A 17,042-nucleotide genomic window follows, 5' to 3' on the forward strand; every position below is an offset into this window, starting at 1 on the left:
CTCATTCTAGATCATTGCCGAAACAAATTCAGGAATTAAAATAGAAATCCTCCCAAGGGAGTCACCAAAAGCTGTAGGGAATAATTTCTAGCCTTTAAAATCCCACTAGCTTGAACCCCACTGTGATCATACACTAAAGTATGGTGGCGTCCAAAAGGGAAGAAGATAGAGCAAAAGAGTCGCCAACAAGTTTTTAAGGAACTTGTAAACCGTTCACGAGGTGAAGGTTACACCCCTTAACGATCCAAGAGATCGTCAACTCCATAAGGTCATGAACCAAATAAAGGTTCGGGGATGATGGTACAAATCCAACCTAAAAGAGATTGAACCTGCCCTAATAATAGGCCTCTACTTTATTCTGATTGTATTCATGTGCGCTTTCTGACTAACATACAATCAATAGGTTAACCCTAAACCTGTTTAATCTATGTTGGTTGAATTTAATGCACAAATAAACTATTATTGGCAATCACTTGAATTTATAATCAAAGTTAACCTAACAAGATTATTAATTATCTTATTAAGCGTGATTACAAGTACCAATTCCCTTTAAACATGCATAAAAGGTGATCAAGCAATAAAGAATAAATAATGTATCAAGCAACATAATCAATAATAATCATGAAGAATCATAATAATCATAATCATCATAAAGAAAATAATCATCATCAAAATAATAATAAATTATAACAATTATAATCATAATCATGTTCATGTTAATATTAAAGCATAATAAAAATAGCAAGATCCTAGGCATGATACTAACAAGATTAATAACAAACCCTAGCATGCCACTAAGCAATAAAAATCAAATCATTAACCCTAACATGATACTAACATGAATTAATATTAGGAAGAACATAGGAAGTATCATAACAATCATATTTAATATTAAAATTAACCTAGACATGATACTAGGAACATCATAATAACAATATAAACATGATGTCTACATCATAATATCAATAAATCAATTAAAGTACTTACTTTGATGCCTCGTACCTCTTTCTAATAACAAAATACACACGTTAGTAACTTCAAGGAAAATAATAAACAAACAATTAAATTAAATAATTGAAAGAGAGATTTGGGACCAAACCCTCAGAAATTAAAACCTTTCACGTTTAGGGCGAAGGCAACTTCGAATATGGCTAGGTTTTTCTAGATCTTGTGAATGCGGAACTTTGTATGAAAACAAAGTAAGAAATAAAGATGAATGTAAGAATGCTAAAGAATTACTGATTAAGGAGAATTGGTGAATGATAGATGTCGATGATGAATGATAACGGAGTTTTTGATACGATATTTATAGAGAAAATCAGCCAAAAAAGATAATTTAACAAAACAGAGTCTGACGCTCAGGAAACAAGGTTGGCGCCAACCCTGGCTAGCTGGCGCCAGGCACCAATGGCTAGCGCCTGGCGCCAAGGCCTGGGGTTGGACGCCAGTCTTGATTCTAACGCGTTTTCGAAAATCCGATAAGTTTACCGTACTGGAAGATAAAATAATATAATTTCTTCGAAAATGCTATTTGATTTTGATTAAAACTCTAAAAAGTCAACAAAGTCAACTTATCAATGCTAATTGAATTAGGAATGAAAAGGACCTTCTAGAAGATTCTAGAAGACCAAAACCATTCCTAATTTCATTAGGAATGATAAATCATATTAGGCCCTCCCCTAGATCATTGGGCCGTACATAAAGCTCAAACCGGGCCCAGTTTAGTAAATTGACCATAATTTCCTCAATATTCATCGGAATTGGTCGTATAATATATCGTTGGAAAGGTCTTTGCAAGCCCCATAAAAATAAACTACTATTGGACCCATATCATGGACCAACCAAACTGGATTGACTGTTTTCTTAAAATAAAGTTTTCAAAAACAGAGAGAAGAGAAAAGAAATAAAAAACTTTCCGCAAAACTAGACCTTTCCACACTTTCGTTTCATTCGATTATGATTCGACGTGAAAGGTACTCATCACTGGGTTTGGTTTTGGGGAGACACAAATGGGTGTCTACATAGATGCACAAGATTGTTGAAATAAAATTACATGAAAACATTTAAATTCGAAATTTAATTTAATTGATACACTGACCTAGAAATTGTTAGGAAAATATAAGAAAATGATATGTACATGAGATGAAAAAAAAGATTATTAATTAAATACCTAGGGTATAGAGTATGTATTGAAGCCACCTACATACCTATTTGATACCCTGAATGTATTGTCACCTCGTACAAAAAATTTGATTAAGGCAATAATTGTACTATACACTCTCATTTTTATGCCTATAATAGGAGGCTTGGGAGCTGAAATTCAACAACTACATCAATCAATTCTAGTAAGAGTGGAACAGGTAATACATTAACATTTTTATGCTTTTAATTTACTAGTCATTTTTGTAATTATTAAAAAAAATTGTAACAACATATGAGATTAATTTTAATGCCAGATGCGCATATGATGGCTACTTGGAATTACCGTAGCTTCGAAATAGTAGTCAACCAAACACACAGAGTATGTGTGATAAGTACATAATTCTTTATCTTACTAATATAACATAAAAATGATAAATTAAGTATAGATATATTGTTTTGATCTGTTATAAATGACAGCGAATTCCCGCATCGTTGGGCCAGTTCTTTCGTACACACAATGGGAACATTAATGTGTACCGAGGTCTAGGTTCTCAACCATGGAATTGTATTGTTCGAAACGTGGAAATGGGTGATCACTGGAAGTATTTTATTGAAGATGGTTGGGAAGGCTTTGTAAACGATAATCATATATTCATCGGGGACCATCTAAAGATTTACTTGTGTGACATGTCAACCATTCGTGTTAGAGTATATAGGTCGGGGGTTAGAAATAAACAATAATGAACCACAAGAAATTAGTAGCGACTCCACAAATAACGATGAAGAGGTCCCATGGTTTAAGGCATCCATAGAACGATATTACACTGATCTTGGTTTAATGGTTATTTTATTTGTTTTGAAATGAAACCCTTATAATACTATTATTTTTGTACATAGTTTCATATTGGTCACATATTAACATGTTTACCCTTAAAATTGAAAATGTTGTCCTGTCCTTTAATATAGTTGAATTTAATTTAAAATTGTTAATATTTTAACTTATTATCTAACTAACAATTTACAATTGTAGTATGTGCCACTCCAATTTGCACGTGAACACCTAGCTGGATTTCAGAATGACACGGCAGTGACAATGCGTTTGGGTGAGACCAAATGGAATGCAATCTTGAAATTTGTATGGGACGAAAGCAATAATCTTAGCCATTGTCACATACAGGATGGTTTGAATAGTACCATTCATCCCCAAGACATCAAACAAGAGATGATTGTAGAATATTATGACCACCCAAGCACCCCGTGTTTCCAAATGTATTACCATAATTAAGTTATGTTAATTATTTAGCAAATTAGTGTTGTTTTGAGCCAAAACAAATGTGTGACCTATATGTGAGCTACATTTTGTGTACTTAATTAGATGTATTTAATTACATGTAGCTACATTGTATTGTCTCATAAGGTTTTTAGGTTTTTAGCTACAATGTATTGTCTCATAAGGTTTTTAGGTTTTTAGCTACATTGTATTGTCTCATAAGGTTTTAGGTTTTTATTTAAAATATGTAAAAGCCAAGTGTCAAATTGTCCATGAACAAGAATTGTGGACAAGTGTCCTTAGACCTTGAGTTTATTTATTGTATATTAATTTATTGTATTTTAATATTTTTATATTTTTTCCATATTTTTTAATTTTAATTTTAAAACGAAGAAGATGTTGTGAGTATAAATTGAAACATTGACCTGAGCAAAAACCGTGCTCCAATTCTCTTTTTTGTTACCCTCTCAGTCGAAATATTTACACTCTCCATTCAATGGCTCGACAGCAATTCGACCCCAAAAACCCTGTTTACTCACCTGGTTGTTTCCAAGTAACCTCACCTCCAAACAAAGTTATCTTTCGTAATCCCAACAACACTGGTGTTCCTGAATTGAACTTCAACAAATACATGTTCTTTGGCCCTACGGGAAAAGGTGGCACACTCCAACTTCTGAGTGATCAATGCATCAGAAACATCATTCGAAGTCCAGAAAGCCCGTGGGAATCAAAATTGGATGGAATGCAGATGATTGGTCCATCAGGTATCCCTGCTCCCGCACATTTACCAAATTTAGTTGACATTGTTGGTAGAATTAACATTGTTGATGTTTTTAATAAACTGAACAAAGGTGATAGTGTAGATGTGTCTTATGATATTAGCCTCATTAGTGAGGTAATTCCTCGTTTCATTGAGAGTGTTATTGACCCTATCCCGAACATAGATGTAGCAGGTCTGGTGTACCCCCTAACTGCTAAAAAGGTAGAAACATCTTTGGCTTGCTACAGTGATGGTTTCCAAGTGTACTATCTTCATGCCAAATTGAGTGAAATAGTGATTACTGCGTGTGCTGGTAGGATTAAGATTGACCATTTTCTTAGGTACATGGATGTTGGACTTTACTGTAGCTTCAAAAAAGGTAGTCCATCATTTGACTTAGGCTCGAGCATTGTTGTATGGAATGCACGTGGTGTTATCCGTCCTTCATTTAAGGGGAATCTTATTAATGTTGTTGCTGTACACAAGCCAATCATTTACATTATAACAGAACTTAGGGTTGGTAGGAAGAACTTTGAAGAGGCTGTTAAGGTTCTAGGAAACGACGTTGACTGGTCCCTTGACGAGAGTATTGGGATATGTGGTGGCGTGGCTGTGATTTGGAATGAAAGAAAGGTTTCTTTGGGAGAGTTTGTTGTTGCTGCAATGGGGGATTGCCCTTTGAGGGTCCTGGGTGTTCTTATGGTAAGTGTACTCTATAATTTTCCCTTTTTTTACTTTTTAATATAAATTGTAATCTAATTGTTGCCTAGTACTAATTATTTTGTGTGATCTATAATCATGTAGCCTGCTGCATCCGCCGCTGCTGGCGAGGGAAGTGGTTCTTTGGATGCCGCTGCTGGCGAGGGAAGTGGTTCTTCAGCTCCCGTTGGTGCTCATGCCTAGGATCTGTTGCTGTTGCGGGACGTGTTATTTCAAAGGCTATTTCAAAAAAAGTGTTGCTGCTACTGATTTGTCTTAATTATTATCGTTTTTAGTTTATGTAATTCGTATGTAGACGGTTTGTATTAACTAAGACTTATGTGAGTCTAGTACTTTGTTTAATATATGAATTAAGGCAATGTAATTGCCATTGTGTGTTATGAATTACTATAATAGTATTAGTTGAATGAATTTTGGTCGAATTAAAAAATCAAAAAATTAAAATACAAAAATTAAGATTTATATTAATTTTGGAGGGTTATAATATGAACTTTTTCGTAAAATAAATTTGGTAATTTTTATGGAATCCTTGTCATTATTTTTTGGTTTATCAATATTTTAAGATTAATATAAAAAAAAATTTCATGCTAAATAAACTAAAAAAGGTCACACTAAATTATATCAGATTTTAGTCAATCACTGGTCAGATTTAGTCAAGATTATTTTTCAAAATCTATTTTCTTATTTTCTTTGACATAGAATGAATCTGGTCAAAAGTACTTATAATTTGGGCAGTCCAAATATGTAACAGGCCAGTCCAAATATGTAACAGCCCAGTCTAAATATGTAACAGGCCAGTCCAAATTTGGTCAAAACTACCTATAATTTGGGCAGTCCAAATATGTAACATGACAGTCCAAATATGTAACCTATAATTTGGTGCACCCCATAAATTTATGTGGACTCATTGAATGGATAGACCAACAACAAATACAACACAAATAAACATAGTATTCTATAAAACAAGACAGAAAAATGCCATTCTTTTGAAGAACTTATTTAGCTAGTACAAGGAATTTACATGGGAGCTGTTTGAACCATTCCTCATAAATAGCAGCAAACAATTCTTTTGAAGCTCCTCCCTGAAAAATAAAACACATTCATTCATAATGCATTCCAATTAGGGGTGAAACAAATTCGGGTTAAAACCGAACCGAACCGAAAACCGAACCGAATAAGAAATATGGTTCGGTTTTTTTTTTGAAGTGGTTCGGTTCGGTTTTTTTAAAAAAAATATTTCGGTTTTCGGTTTGGTTTCGGTTTGAGGAAATGGAAAACCGAAAAAAACCGAAAACCGAAATTTAGGCCCAGATTGGCAGATTTACCCTAAGTATATAAGGAAAAAAAAACCCTAACCCTCATTCTCTGATTCTCTCTCCTGACTTCCTCAGTTCCTCGCCTCTTACCCTACCCTCATTGCGAATTTCTCAGTCTCTCACCCTCACTTTCTCAGTTTCTCAATCATCTCTTTTGTGTTTCTCAGAATTCTCACTCTCCAATTCTCCATCGTTCACCGGCACAGCGCACTCGTTCAGGCGTTCACTGTGACACCGTCCACCGTCCAAAGGTATGCTTTTAAGTTTTGATTATGCTTGATGTTCATATTTTTTAGGGTTTTAATTATGATTAGTGTTAAATGTTAATTACGAAAATCTGCAAATTACATGTACAAATTTGTTAAACATTCTTATTAGGGTTTTAATCTATGCTTGATGTTCATATTGCGATGTTGTTTCTGAATTTTCTATTCTGTACAAATTAGTAAAACATTCTGAATTTTCTGGTATTTTGATGCTTCGGGGTTTTGGTCTATTCAAGGGTATTTTGGGTTTTGGTCTAGTAAAACATTCTGATTAGGGTTTTGGTCTAGTAAAACATTCTGAATTTTCTGGTATTTTGAAGCTCTATTCGATTGGACTCTGTTGAAGATTGTTTCAGATTATTAGTTAGTTATTAATTCAAGGGTTCGCATGATTAATAGCATTATCATTGTCTTGATAAGTGTTTATTAGATTGTTGATCTTTGTTATTATTGTTAATTTTGATTTTACTTGTTTTGGGTACAGTTAGTCAGTTAGTGCTTAATTTGATTGTTTTTGGGTGGTGGGGTGGAATCTTAGGGGGCTAATTATTATTGCTAAATTGTTATTGTCTTTGGTGCAGTTAGCCAGTTACTACTGATTTTGTTTATTAGGGGTATAATTATTATTCCCTTTAAAAGATCCAATATTCTTAATTTATGAGTTTGCATGTATTCTTACAGATTGTTATTCAACCACGAATTATTGAATGACAACCAACGTGGGTGGTGTTCCTGACTAGCCTCAATCCGAACATGAGACTGACCAAGTCTCTCAAAATCAGAAAAAAGAACAGGGAGCAAAAAGGAAGAGGATGAAAGAACGCTCTGAAGTTTGGGAGCACTTTGATAAAGAAGACTTACCTTCTGGAATGCACGCAATTTGCAAGTATTGTGGGATGAGCTACAAGTGTGGGGCAAAGAAAAACAGCACTAGTGTGTTATGGGCTCATATTTCGCGATGTCGTAAGTATCCCTTTAACACCCCTAAAGATTCAAAACAAAGTTTGCTTTCATTTAAAAGTGCTAAAGAACCAAGTGGTGGTACTAGTGGGTTGACATACCACAAATTTGATGCTGGTAGTATTAGAAAAGCTTTGTCATTTATGGTGATTGTTGATGAACTTCCATTTAAGTTTGTTGAAGGTATAGGTTTTAGACATTTTTGTGGTGTAATAGAGCCTAGATTTAATGTTCCTTCTCGAATTACAGTAGCCAAAGATTGTTTTGAAACATATTTAACTGAAAAACGAAAGCTGAAAAATGTGTTAAAAAGGTGTAATTCAAGAGTTTCTTTAACCACTGATACATGGACCTCTATACAACAAATCAATTACATGTGCTTGACTGTCCACTTTATTGATAATAATTGGAAATTACACAAAAGAATTCTGAATTTTTGTCCTATTTCTAGTCATAAGGGTGATGATATTGGCAAAGAAATTGAAAAGTGTTTGCTTGATTGGGGGCTTGAAAATGTCATGTGCATAACAGTTGATAATGCTAGCTCAAATGATACTGCAATTGGGTATATGAGAAGGAAAATAAATGGGTGGAAAACTGGGGGTTCTTAAGGGTCGTTTCCTTCACATGCGTTGTGTTGCACACATTGTCAATTTGGTTGTTTCTGATGGGTTGAAAACTGTTAATGAGTCGGTTCAACGTGTTAGGCATGCTGTTAGGTTTATCAAACAATCTCCTGCTAGGTTGCAAAGGTTTAAAAAATGTGTCTTAGATGAAAAAATCAACACAAAAAAGGGATTGTGCCTTGATGTGCCTACTAGATGGAACTCCACCTATTTGATGTTGAATGCTGCTATTGAGCTTCAAGATGCTTTTGAGAGGTATTCTGGGGAAGACCCTCACTATGTAGTTGATTTGAATGAGAGGGATGGTAAGGGTAGCCAAGATTCTGATGATTGGAATAATGTAAGAAGACTTTCTGAATTTCTACAAGCCTTTTATGATCTGACCTTGCATGTCTCTGGCTCTTTATATGTCAGTTTGAATTTGTTTTTTCATGAATTGGTGAGTGTTGCTGTACTTATGAAAGATTTGGTTTCAAGTGATGATGTGGATATGTGTCTTATGGCTTGTAGAATGAAAGAAAAATATTAAAAGTATTGGGGTGATCCAGAAAAAATAAACCTCCTGATTTTTATTGCCGTTGTCCTTGATCCTCGTTATAAGCTTGATTATGTTGAGTGGATGATAACTGAAATTTATGACCCTATTGTTGCATCAAAGTTAGTTGATAATGTGAAGGTAGCTTTGAATGCTTTGTATGAGGAGTATCGTGTTTCTTCTGGTAATGATGTGAATAGGGAGGAAGTGTCTTCAAGTAAGGATGGCAAAACTCCATTGAGTCCCAAACATAAAAAGATTGAAGTCTTAAAGAGTAAGTATAAGAAACACAAGTGTGAGAGAGATGGAGATGCAAAAATAGAGTTAGACAAATATTTGGAGGAGGATACAGCGGAGGATATTGATGAATTTGACATTTTGAGCTGGTGGAAGTTCAATTGTTCAAGGTTTCCTACTGTGGGGAGAATTGCCCGTGATGTTCTTGTTGTCCCTGTTTCGACAGTAGCTTCTGAGAGTGCATTCAGCACTGGGGGCAGGGTTCTAGATCAGTTTAGGAGCTCATTAACTCCTCGAGTTGTAGAAGGTCTTGTTTGTGCTCAAAATTGGTTACGTGCTTCACCATTTCCAAGTATTGAAGAATTTTTAGAGGAAGTTGAGCTTCTTGAAGAGGGTAATATATAAGAACATCTAATCATAAGTTACTTATTTTCATTATGTGTATATATTTTAACTTGGTTATTTTTGTTATGAATTATGATAGACTTGAAGAATATGGCAGTTGGTGATGCTGATATTGATGAAGTGCTTGAAATAATAGACTGATGTGGCTCATTGCTCATTGCTGACTTGCTGTTGCCACTTGCCAGACTTGCTACTGCCTTGCTCTATCACTGCTACTGCCTTAGTCTATGCTGCTGAGTGTTGACCTGCTTTTGCTGCTGACCTGCTGTTATGATGCTGCTGCTGCCCTGCTGCTTGTTGCTACTGCTGTTAAACAATTTTTTTACTGCCTTTTAGAACTTGGTCTATGCTGCTTGTTGCTACTGCTGTTAAACAATTGTTAAAGTTGTAATGTTGAACAATTTTATTTATTTTTGGATGAAGTGTTGAACTTTTAAAACTTTGAATTATAACTTTGAAGTTTTAGAACTTGTTAATGTTGTTTAAATCTCATTAAGCATTTATGCTACTACATATGTTGATGAATATAACATTTATATGATTTAAGCCCACAAAAATTTCAGATTAAAGCCCAAATAAACAAGGCCCAAAAAAAAATCGGTTTGGTTCGGTTTTTTCTTTTGAAACCGAAATTTATATGGTTTGGTTTGGTTTGGTTTCAAAAGTAAAGTGGTGCGGTTTGGTTTCCAAAAACCAAAAACCGAATTAGGGTGGTTCGGTTTCGGTTTGGCCTATAAACCAAACCGAAAACCGAACTTTCACCCCTAATTCCAATATCATCCTCCTATAAAGACACATGACACCATTAATAGACTTACAAGGCTCTTTATAACATGAAGGGACGGTGATGGATAGTCAGCTCGCAAGACACACAACTCAGTAGGCTCTCCATTTATTGTTAGCGTTCTTGATTTTGCAACAAGCCAAGTACAACTTCTTCCAACTTCTCCATCATGCAACTGTTCCATAAGTTTCAATCAGATTTGTCCAAATCAACCAATTTTCTGACCAAAATGTGACAAAACAATCAAAAACTACCCTGTGCAACAATTGCCAAAAACTGACTATACGGAGATTGGAGAAAGTTGTTTAGGCTATGTAAAAGCAGTTGAAATCCATAAGCACCACCACAGAACTCTACAGTCTGCATAAACAGCAGAATGAGTAAGTGCTCTTCAAACAAATAGAATATCTTCTAAACATTAATGCTAAGGACAACAACAAACCTGAGCACTAAGAGGCATTCTCACAACAGTACAACCTTCCCGTACTCCAATACGTACATTATGAAACTGTTTAAAAAAACCATAAGCGTGGTGACATGTAAAAAAAAAGGTATTATGACAATTGAGTTTGCTTTAACATTACCCATGTAACAAGTCGAGTTAATAGACACACCAAATCTGAAGATATGGTCCTTCAATTGAGATCAGAGGGAGAGCAAAATCAGCTAAAACAAACACACAATAAAAAACATGTACATACTAATTAGCATGGTTACCAACCAATTCAATGAACAAACATCACGAGCAGAAATAACATGACAGAGGTGAGGTTCTTCAGCACATGGCACATGAGTATTGGAGTTGCTTGATTCAGAGGCCACAAGGCCTGCTTCAGAGGACGATCGAGAACAACGTTTTTTTCCGTTTTACTTGATTTGGAATTGAGTTTTTTGGAGCACCATGCCTCCTCCGCCTCGTGTTATAGTCATATCCACGAGGTTGAACAAACTCATGAACAAAACCCTAACATGGATTTAAACAATATACAACTCCATTATAAAAGATTAAAATAAACAGAATAAAGGTAGAACAATATAAGAACATTATAATAAACATTATTATACCTCACTCATAGACAAAGGGCCATTGCTATCCTTAGCATCCTTGGGATGGTTCTCGCCATATGCTACATCTAAACTCTACAACAATTAACACAAATAATCACAATTAAATATTGTTACCACAACCATAGTAATCCTTTGACTGAAACGGTACACAAATAATCACAATTTAATTATTTTAAGAATACTTGAAATAGCATATGTAATTAAAGGGGAAAATGCATAAGAAAAAGGAGAGGCCTGAACCTTAGAAATAGGTGTTTCGGATATTTTTGGTTTCATCCCAACAGATGTAGTATTTACAAGAATCATCCCCTCTTCTGGAGCAAAGTCGTCTAATTCATCAAGACTGATAGCTTTTTGACTTAATTTAAAAAGTTCAAATTAGTTCTAATAAGATACTGCTAATAAATTCAGATTAGTTGTAATAATATAAGATAAAGGCTAATAAGTTCAGATAAGATATAGGTTAATAGGTTCTAAAAAGGTCTAATAACACCTACAATGCCTAATATGATAAGATAAAATAAGATAAGGATTCATTAGTTCAAATAAAATAATAATTCGTATAAAATAAGGGTTAATTAGTTCAGATTATACAAGTTCGGGACTAATAAGATAAGATATAATGAGAGAAATATAGGTGGAGAGAACAATGCCTACACCAAACCAGATTTTGAAATGATGAATCTGTGTAGTCCTCACCTATACCTACCTCCATAGAAGACGAACTTAGTAGATCATAAAAATATAACATTAACCAGACAGTTGCACATTGATGACCATGCGAAGAAAGAAGTCCATAAGAAGAGGAAAGGAAAAAAGGAGGAGCTCGTCCACTTTGAAGCTCTCAAAGTTTCCGATCAATGACCGTGGAAATTATAGTACGAACAAAGCTCATTCACAAAATCAAAGCAAAGAGTTGCTATACCTTAGCTATGGGATCAACCTCTTCAGAGCACTCAAGTGCAGCCATCTTGTGAGGTAGTGTGACACTGCACAATATGCATCATCGAATGAAAATGTAGCGTAGTATGAAATAGCAATAGAACTCTGTTTACTTGTTATCTAGGAAATATAATGATACAATAAATATGCTATTTCCAATAGCAAAAGGATGACATAATATCACAAGCTAATTAAATGAATAAGTAACTTTACATTAACTAGTATTGACATCTGCCACTGTCACAAAATATCACAAATGGTGTGCTGAAATCTGATTGGCTAATTATGAAATTTTGTAAGAAACTGTAGGGATATAGACGTCTACAAAAAAATTTCCCAAGTGTACATGAGACATGTGGGGTTAGCAGTCTTGGAACTTACATAAACTATAATAGTAGTCAATGAGTAATTTGAAAGGTAGTGGTACCTGAATCCAGCAAAATCAGTAGAAGAATACGTCTTCAAAAAGTATCCTTGACATCAATCCTTGCTCACGCATAACAAGTCCAATCATTGGAACCTGGAAATGTAAATGTAAAATTCAATCAAATACTCAATAGTCCCACTTTTGTACAATTTTATAGTAAAAAATTATGCTTCAAATTATTTTGTACGAATCAGAAACCTTGTACTAAGGCATACTTCAAACACCCCCCCAGTTGCCTGCATGAAAATTGAACTTAGGGCATCATGTTAAAAGATGTAAGTTTGATCGGTGATCTCCTTCCAAATTATATGACAGATATTATCTACAATTCTACATAAATCATTGGCCTTTTTTTTTCACACCTGAGAATGTGTGAGTACTTGAAGAATACGTGCACAATCTGTAATATCTGTAGCGGTTGTTGCAATCTTTACAATGTCAGCTCCAGTTGCTTGTATCCTTGATACAAGATTTCCTATCTCTTCAAGTGATGGTGTGCTTTGATAGTTATGAGAGGAGACAATAATTGCGGTCCTTGAAGGCTTCTTTCCACCAAAAGAGTCAAAGAACTCATCCGCTACCTACAAGAGGAAAATGATGAGATACCGACTTATTTTCAAAAATTCAAGTCCCATCATTTAAATACGAACAACGTAGGGTAACAAATACCCATGTTAGTTAATGAAAACCATTATACATAAATGCCATACTTGTGCAATAAAAACCTAAGATTCATTCTAATCAAATCCTATTGGTGATTGGTGAGATTTGAGTCAAGACCTAAAGGAGACACGATAGCTCTTTAATAAGCATTATATTGAAATAACCATAAACATAGTGGCATATACCATGTAAAATTGTAAAGTCAGAAAAAGTGTATAATTCCCTTTGCATATGTTTTATGTAAGATAATCACAATAGAGGTCCAAGAAATAAATAAATTCTATTTCTACTTTTCCTTTGAGGTTTCAAAAGTGAATCATGGTTCTCAATGGGGTAATACAAATAAATATATAAATATAAATCCATCAACCTTGTAATGTTCTCTTTACCTTATTTTGGGAGTTTACTACCTCCATTTTTTTCTTTTTAATCTACACTTTGCCTTTTGCATTATTCACATACTCTTACCAAAGTTGTGCAATAGAAAACATGAAAGTTGAACTAGGGGAAAAAAAAGTGAGAGTTTTATTTACTCTTATAATCTTATTAGAATTAAACCATATGAAAACACAAAGATTCAAATTAAACAATGTATTAGTAAAAATTGCAAAAATAAACACTACGTGAAAAAATGAATTTGGCACCGGTTCAAACCCGGCCTAAGGCACCGGTTTGAACCAGTGCCAATGTGAAGGGTGCCAAAAAGGGGTTTAAAAAGGCACCGGTTCAAACCGGTGCCAAAAAGTACCAAAAAATTTTAATTCACAACTTTTGGCACTGGTTAACCGGTGCCAAAAGTGCCCAAATTTTTTTTTTCTTATAAATTAAATAAACTAAAATGAAATGAGAATACAAAATATAAATCAAATATCACAACATATAAATCAAATCTGTTCAATATGTATATAATCAAAAAAAATTTACAGTATAAATCAATAAAAAAAAATTACAACATATAAATCAAAATAAAAAAATTGCAACATATGAATAAAAAAAAATACAATATAAATCAAAATAAAAATTTACAACTTTACAATAAAAAAACCCATACAACATCTAAATCAATATACTTGCATCTTGATTCTTCAATTTAAGATATAAGTACCTGCACCAATTATAACAACCAAAATAAATTGATTAAAATGAGTTAATTAAGCTGTGAAAAATCGAAAAATAAAAATATAAAAATAAAACCCAGAAAAAAAATCGAATAAAATAAAAATCAAAATAGAAAATCATAAATAAAAATACACAGAAAATAAATAAAATTAAACTCGATTAAAAAAAACCCCAGAAAATAAATAAAAAAATAAATTATAAAAACCCAGTATTCGAAAAAAAAACCCAGAAAACAAAAAAAAAATCGAAAAAAAAAATTCGAATCTGAAAAAAAATAAACCCAGATATCGAAAAATAAAAATGAAATCAAAAATAAAATAAACCAGGAGATCCAAAATCAAAAATGAAAATCGATAAAAAAAAAAAAAAAAAAAAACCCAATTAGAATAGAATTGAAATGGAAAAAAAAAAACCCAGGAAAAAAACCTAAAAATTACGAAAATAAAAACACTAACACCACATGCATTAACCCAAAATAATATATTATTTTAACAGAAAATTAACCCAGAAATCGAAATTGAAATCGAAAAACAAAATCAAAATCGGAAAAAACACAATCAAAAAAGAAATCGAAAAAAAAACCGAGAAATAGAAAAAAAAAATTAAACAACAAAATCGAAATGCAAAACCCTGAAATCGAAATTTACAAAATCAAAATCGGAAAAAAACTATTAAATTCGAATAATCGATCAAAATCGAAAAAATTGAAAAAAAAAAAAAAATTGAATTCGAAAAACCCAGAAATCGATTGAAATGTTAAAAAAAAAACCAAGAAATCGATTGAAAAACCTCAAAATCTTTGTTGCATGTTGTTGTCGTCGATTTGTTGGTGGTTTTCGAATTGTTGGAGGAGGTAGATCGGCGAAAGATGAAGAATGAAGGAGGTAGATCGGCGAGAAAGAAGAGGAGGAGGAGAGAGAAAGAGGAGAGGAGAGGAGAGAGACGCGGCTGAGATAATTAGGGTTAGGGGGGTTTTTTATAAGGGCGGTTTTTTTTTATATTTAAATGGACCAGTTCGTAAAGGCACCGGTTCAAACCGGTGCTCTTTTTATTTTTGGCACCGGTTTGGGCTGAACCGGTGCCTTTTCTATTTGTGTAAAATCGCGCCTAATTTTGGGCCGGTTTAGGGCACCGGTTTGGCCTGAACCGGTGCCTTTATAGGGGTGTCTTATTATATTTTTCTACTAGTGAAAATATTTGAATATTTCACATAGAGACAAACCTAATGATAATATTTTCTTAAGAAAATTAGTCAAAATATGGTTTGAGTTTAGTCAAACCAAACCACATCATTATAATATCAAACACCTTCTTTAGGTGAAATGATAATGGGCAAATTTTGGACTACTTTTTGCTTATGAGGACAGATTAGATCATCTATCTAAAACATCGTTGTGTATCCTAGTTAAAGATGCTCAAGTCTCTTACATTATCTTTAAGACAATAGTGTTGAGAATCTTGAGATATATGAAGTACTAAACATGCAACTCCATTTTTCTCAAATAAACAATTATCACGTTTTGTTGCATACAATACTACACTTACGCAAATCCGCTAAACATACCTCCCACATCAACTTGTCAATAACATGAAAACTAATAAAATACAGGTTTAGATTTACAACAAACAAAAGACAAAGGAATAGTATAACCTTAAGCTCGACATCTATATAGTCAGCTCCTAGTTCCATGGCTCTGTACAATGCATTTCTTCGCTTGCTTTCATCACCATCATACTGACCTCCTTCCAATGCAGGTCTAAATACCACATGAACAACTATAAATGATTATGAAAAAGTAGTTTATATTGTACTACCTGATTTATGAATTCGAAATTCTATTTATAATATACTATTATATTGTTTTTCCTTGGATGTTAAGAAAAAGAAAACCAAACTACACATTCAAATTTGAAGTTAGAACTAATTTTTTCACTTTGCAGAAATGATACTGTCAAAGTCATATAGGTCTGCCTCATCTAAGCATGTAATTGAAATGATTCGGTTTGCACTCTCCATTATAATTGACATAGCAGGTTTCATTAATGTAAATGAAGGTGGACCCTACATAGCTTGCACACACACATCATCATTATCAAAGACTCAACCAACCTTATTCAATACTCCGTATTTGCAGATTTGTAAATATTCATCCAAAAGCTGCAAATCTTTACTACATTGGTGGCATAAAACTATACCATTAAATGGTATATACCATCCCATGATAAACTTTTGCTTCGTTCCACGTGAAACATGAACCAACCGGGTCACATCGTTGTCATACATCTTTTATTTATTTTTTTCAACTGCATTTTAAGAAAAAAAATTATAAAGTCAAAAATTATGAAAAAATTACTTTTGTTCATAATTTTTCAAGACATACACATAGACACCCATATTGATACAGTTTTATATATTTTTGAAATTCACTTTTTTCTACCTAAATTGCTTATTTTATTTAATTAACTTTATAAATAGTATTAGTTATTTTCAACATAAAACCAAATATAATTATAATTTAATTAAGTGTATAATTCATACATATAGGAGAGAGAAAGTGTGTTGGTAAACTTTTTTTATACCATGGGTGGGGTGATTTTTGAAGAAAATATATTGTATTGTGGTATAGATGATGTGGAGGAGTGAGAAAGTGGTAGAGAGAGAGGGGTGGTATAAATTTTTATACCATGAGTGACGATGGTCTAAATGATTCCCTCTTACTTATACAAGAATAGCATTCTTTGACAATCTCAACTTTACAAGATTGCATATTGGGAATGTCACCCCTGCCCAAAGCATCATCT

The 17,042-nt window shown here is 33.4% G+C and overlaps 2 protein-coding genes, 2 long non-coding RNA genes and 1 pseudogene across 4 annotated transcripts; 2 read left to right on the forward strand and 3 right to left on the reverse strand.

The window, feature by feature from the left end:
- LOC110708841 overlaps nt 1–17,042 on the reverse strand; it is a 74,456-nt pseudogene that overhangs the window by 39,249 nt on the left and 18,165 nt on the right.
- LOC110708339 (zinc finger BED domain-containing protein RICESLEEPER 2-like) lies at nt 6,107–9,326 on the forward strand. The gene is made up of 2 exons (XM_021886450.1): nt 6,107–6,459; nt 7,156–9,326. Exon 2 carries the CDS (start codon nt 8,020–8,022, stop codon nt 8,587–8,589), a length of 570 nt encoding a protein of 189 aa, XP_021742142.1. The 5' UTR covers nt 6,107–6,459; nt 7,156–8,019; the 3' UTR covers nt 8,590–9,326.
- LOC110708337 (zinc finger BED domain-containing protein RICESLEEPER 2-like) lies at nt 8,654–9,386 on the forward strand. The gene is made up of 2 exons (XM_021886448.1): nt 8,654–9,226; nt 9,317–9,386. The coding sequence occupies exons 1-2, from the start codon at nt 8,680–8,682 to the stop codon at nt 9,376–9,378; spliced, it is 609 nt and encodes a 202-aa protein (XP_021742140.1). The 5' UTR covers nt 8,654–8,679; the 3' UTR covers nt 9,379–9,386.
- Nucleotides 9,982–10,981, reverse strand: LOC110708340. Its single transcript, XR_002508710.1, has 5 exons — nt 10,743–10,981; nt 10,606–10,654; nt 10,464–10,529; nt 10,276–10,381; nt 9,982–10,196 (listed from the first exon to the last, which is right to left on the reverse strand). It is a non-coding gene; the product is annotated as an uncharacterized LOC110708340 (long non-coding RNA).
- LOC110708341 lies at nt 14,002–15,336 on the reverse strand. The gene is made up of 2 exons (XR_002508711.1): nt 15,030–15,336; nt 14,002–14,226 (listed from the first exon to the last, which is right to left on the reverse strand). It is a non-coding gene; the product is annotated as an uncharacterized LOC110708341 (long non-coding RNA).

This window comes from Chenopodium quinoa, unplaced genomic scaffold (genome assembly GCF_001683475.1).
Source record: "Chenopodium quinoa cultivar QQ74 unplaced genomic scaffold, ASM168347v1, whole genome shotgun sequence".
NCBI classification, from domain to species: domain Eukaryota; kingdom Viridiplantae; phylum Streptophyta; class Magnoliopsida; order Caryophyllales; family Amaranthaceae; genus Chenopodium; species Chenopodium quinoa.

Excerpts from the sequence above, each read along its gene's own strand:
- LOC110708339 (XM_021886450.1), top strand. The coding sequence starts at position 8,020 with ATGGGTGGAAAACTGGGGGTTCTTAAGGGTCGTTTCCTTCACATGCGT.
- LOC110708337 (XM_021886448.1), top strand. The coding sequence starts at position 8,680 with ATGATAACTGAAATTTATGACCCTATTGTTGCATCAAAGTTAGTTGAT. Across the intron at positions 9,227-9,316 it reads AGTTGAGCTTCTTGAAGAGG|ACTTGAAGAATATGGCAGTT; the intron begins GTAATATATAAG and ends GAATTATGATAG.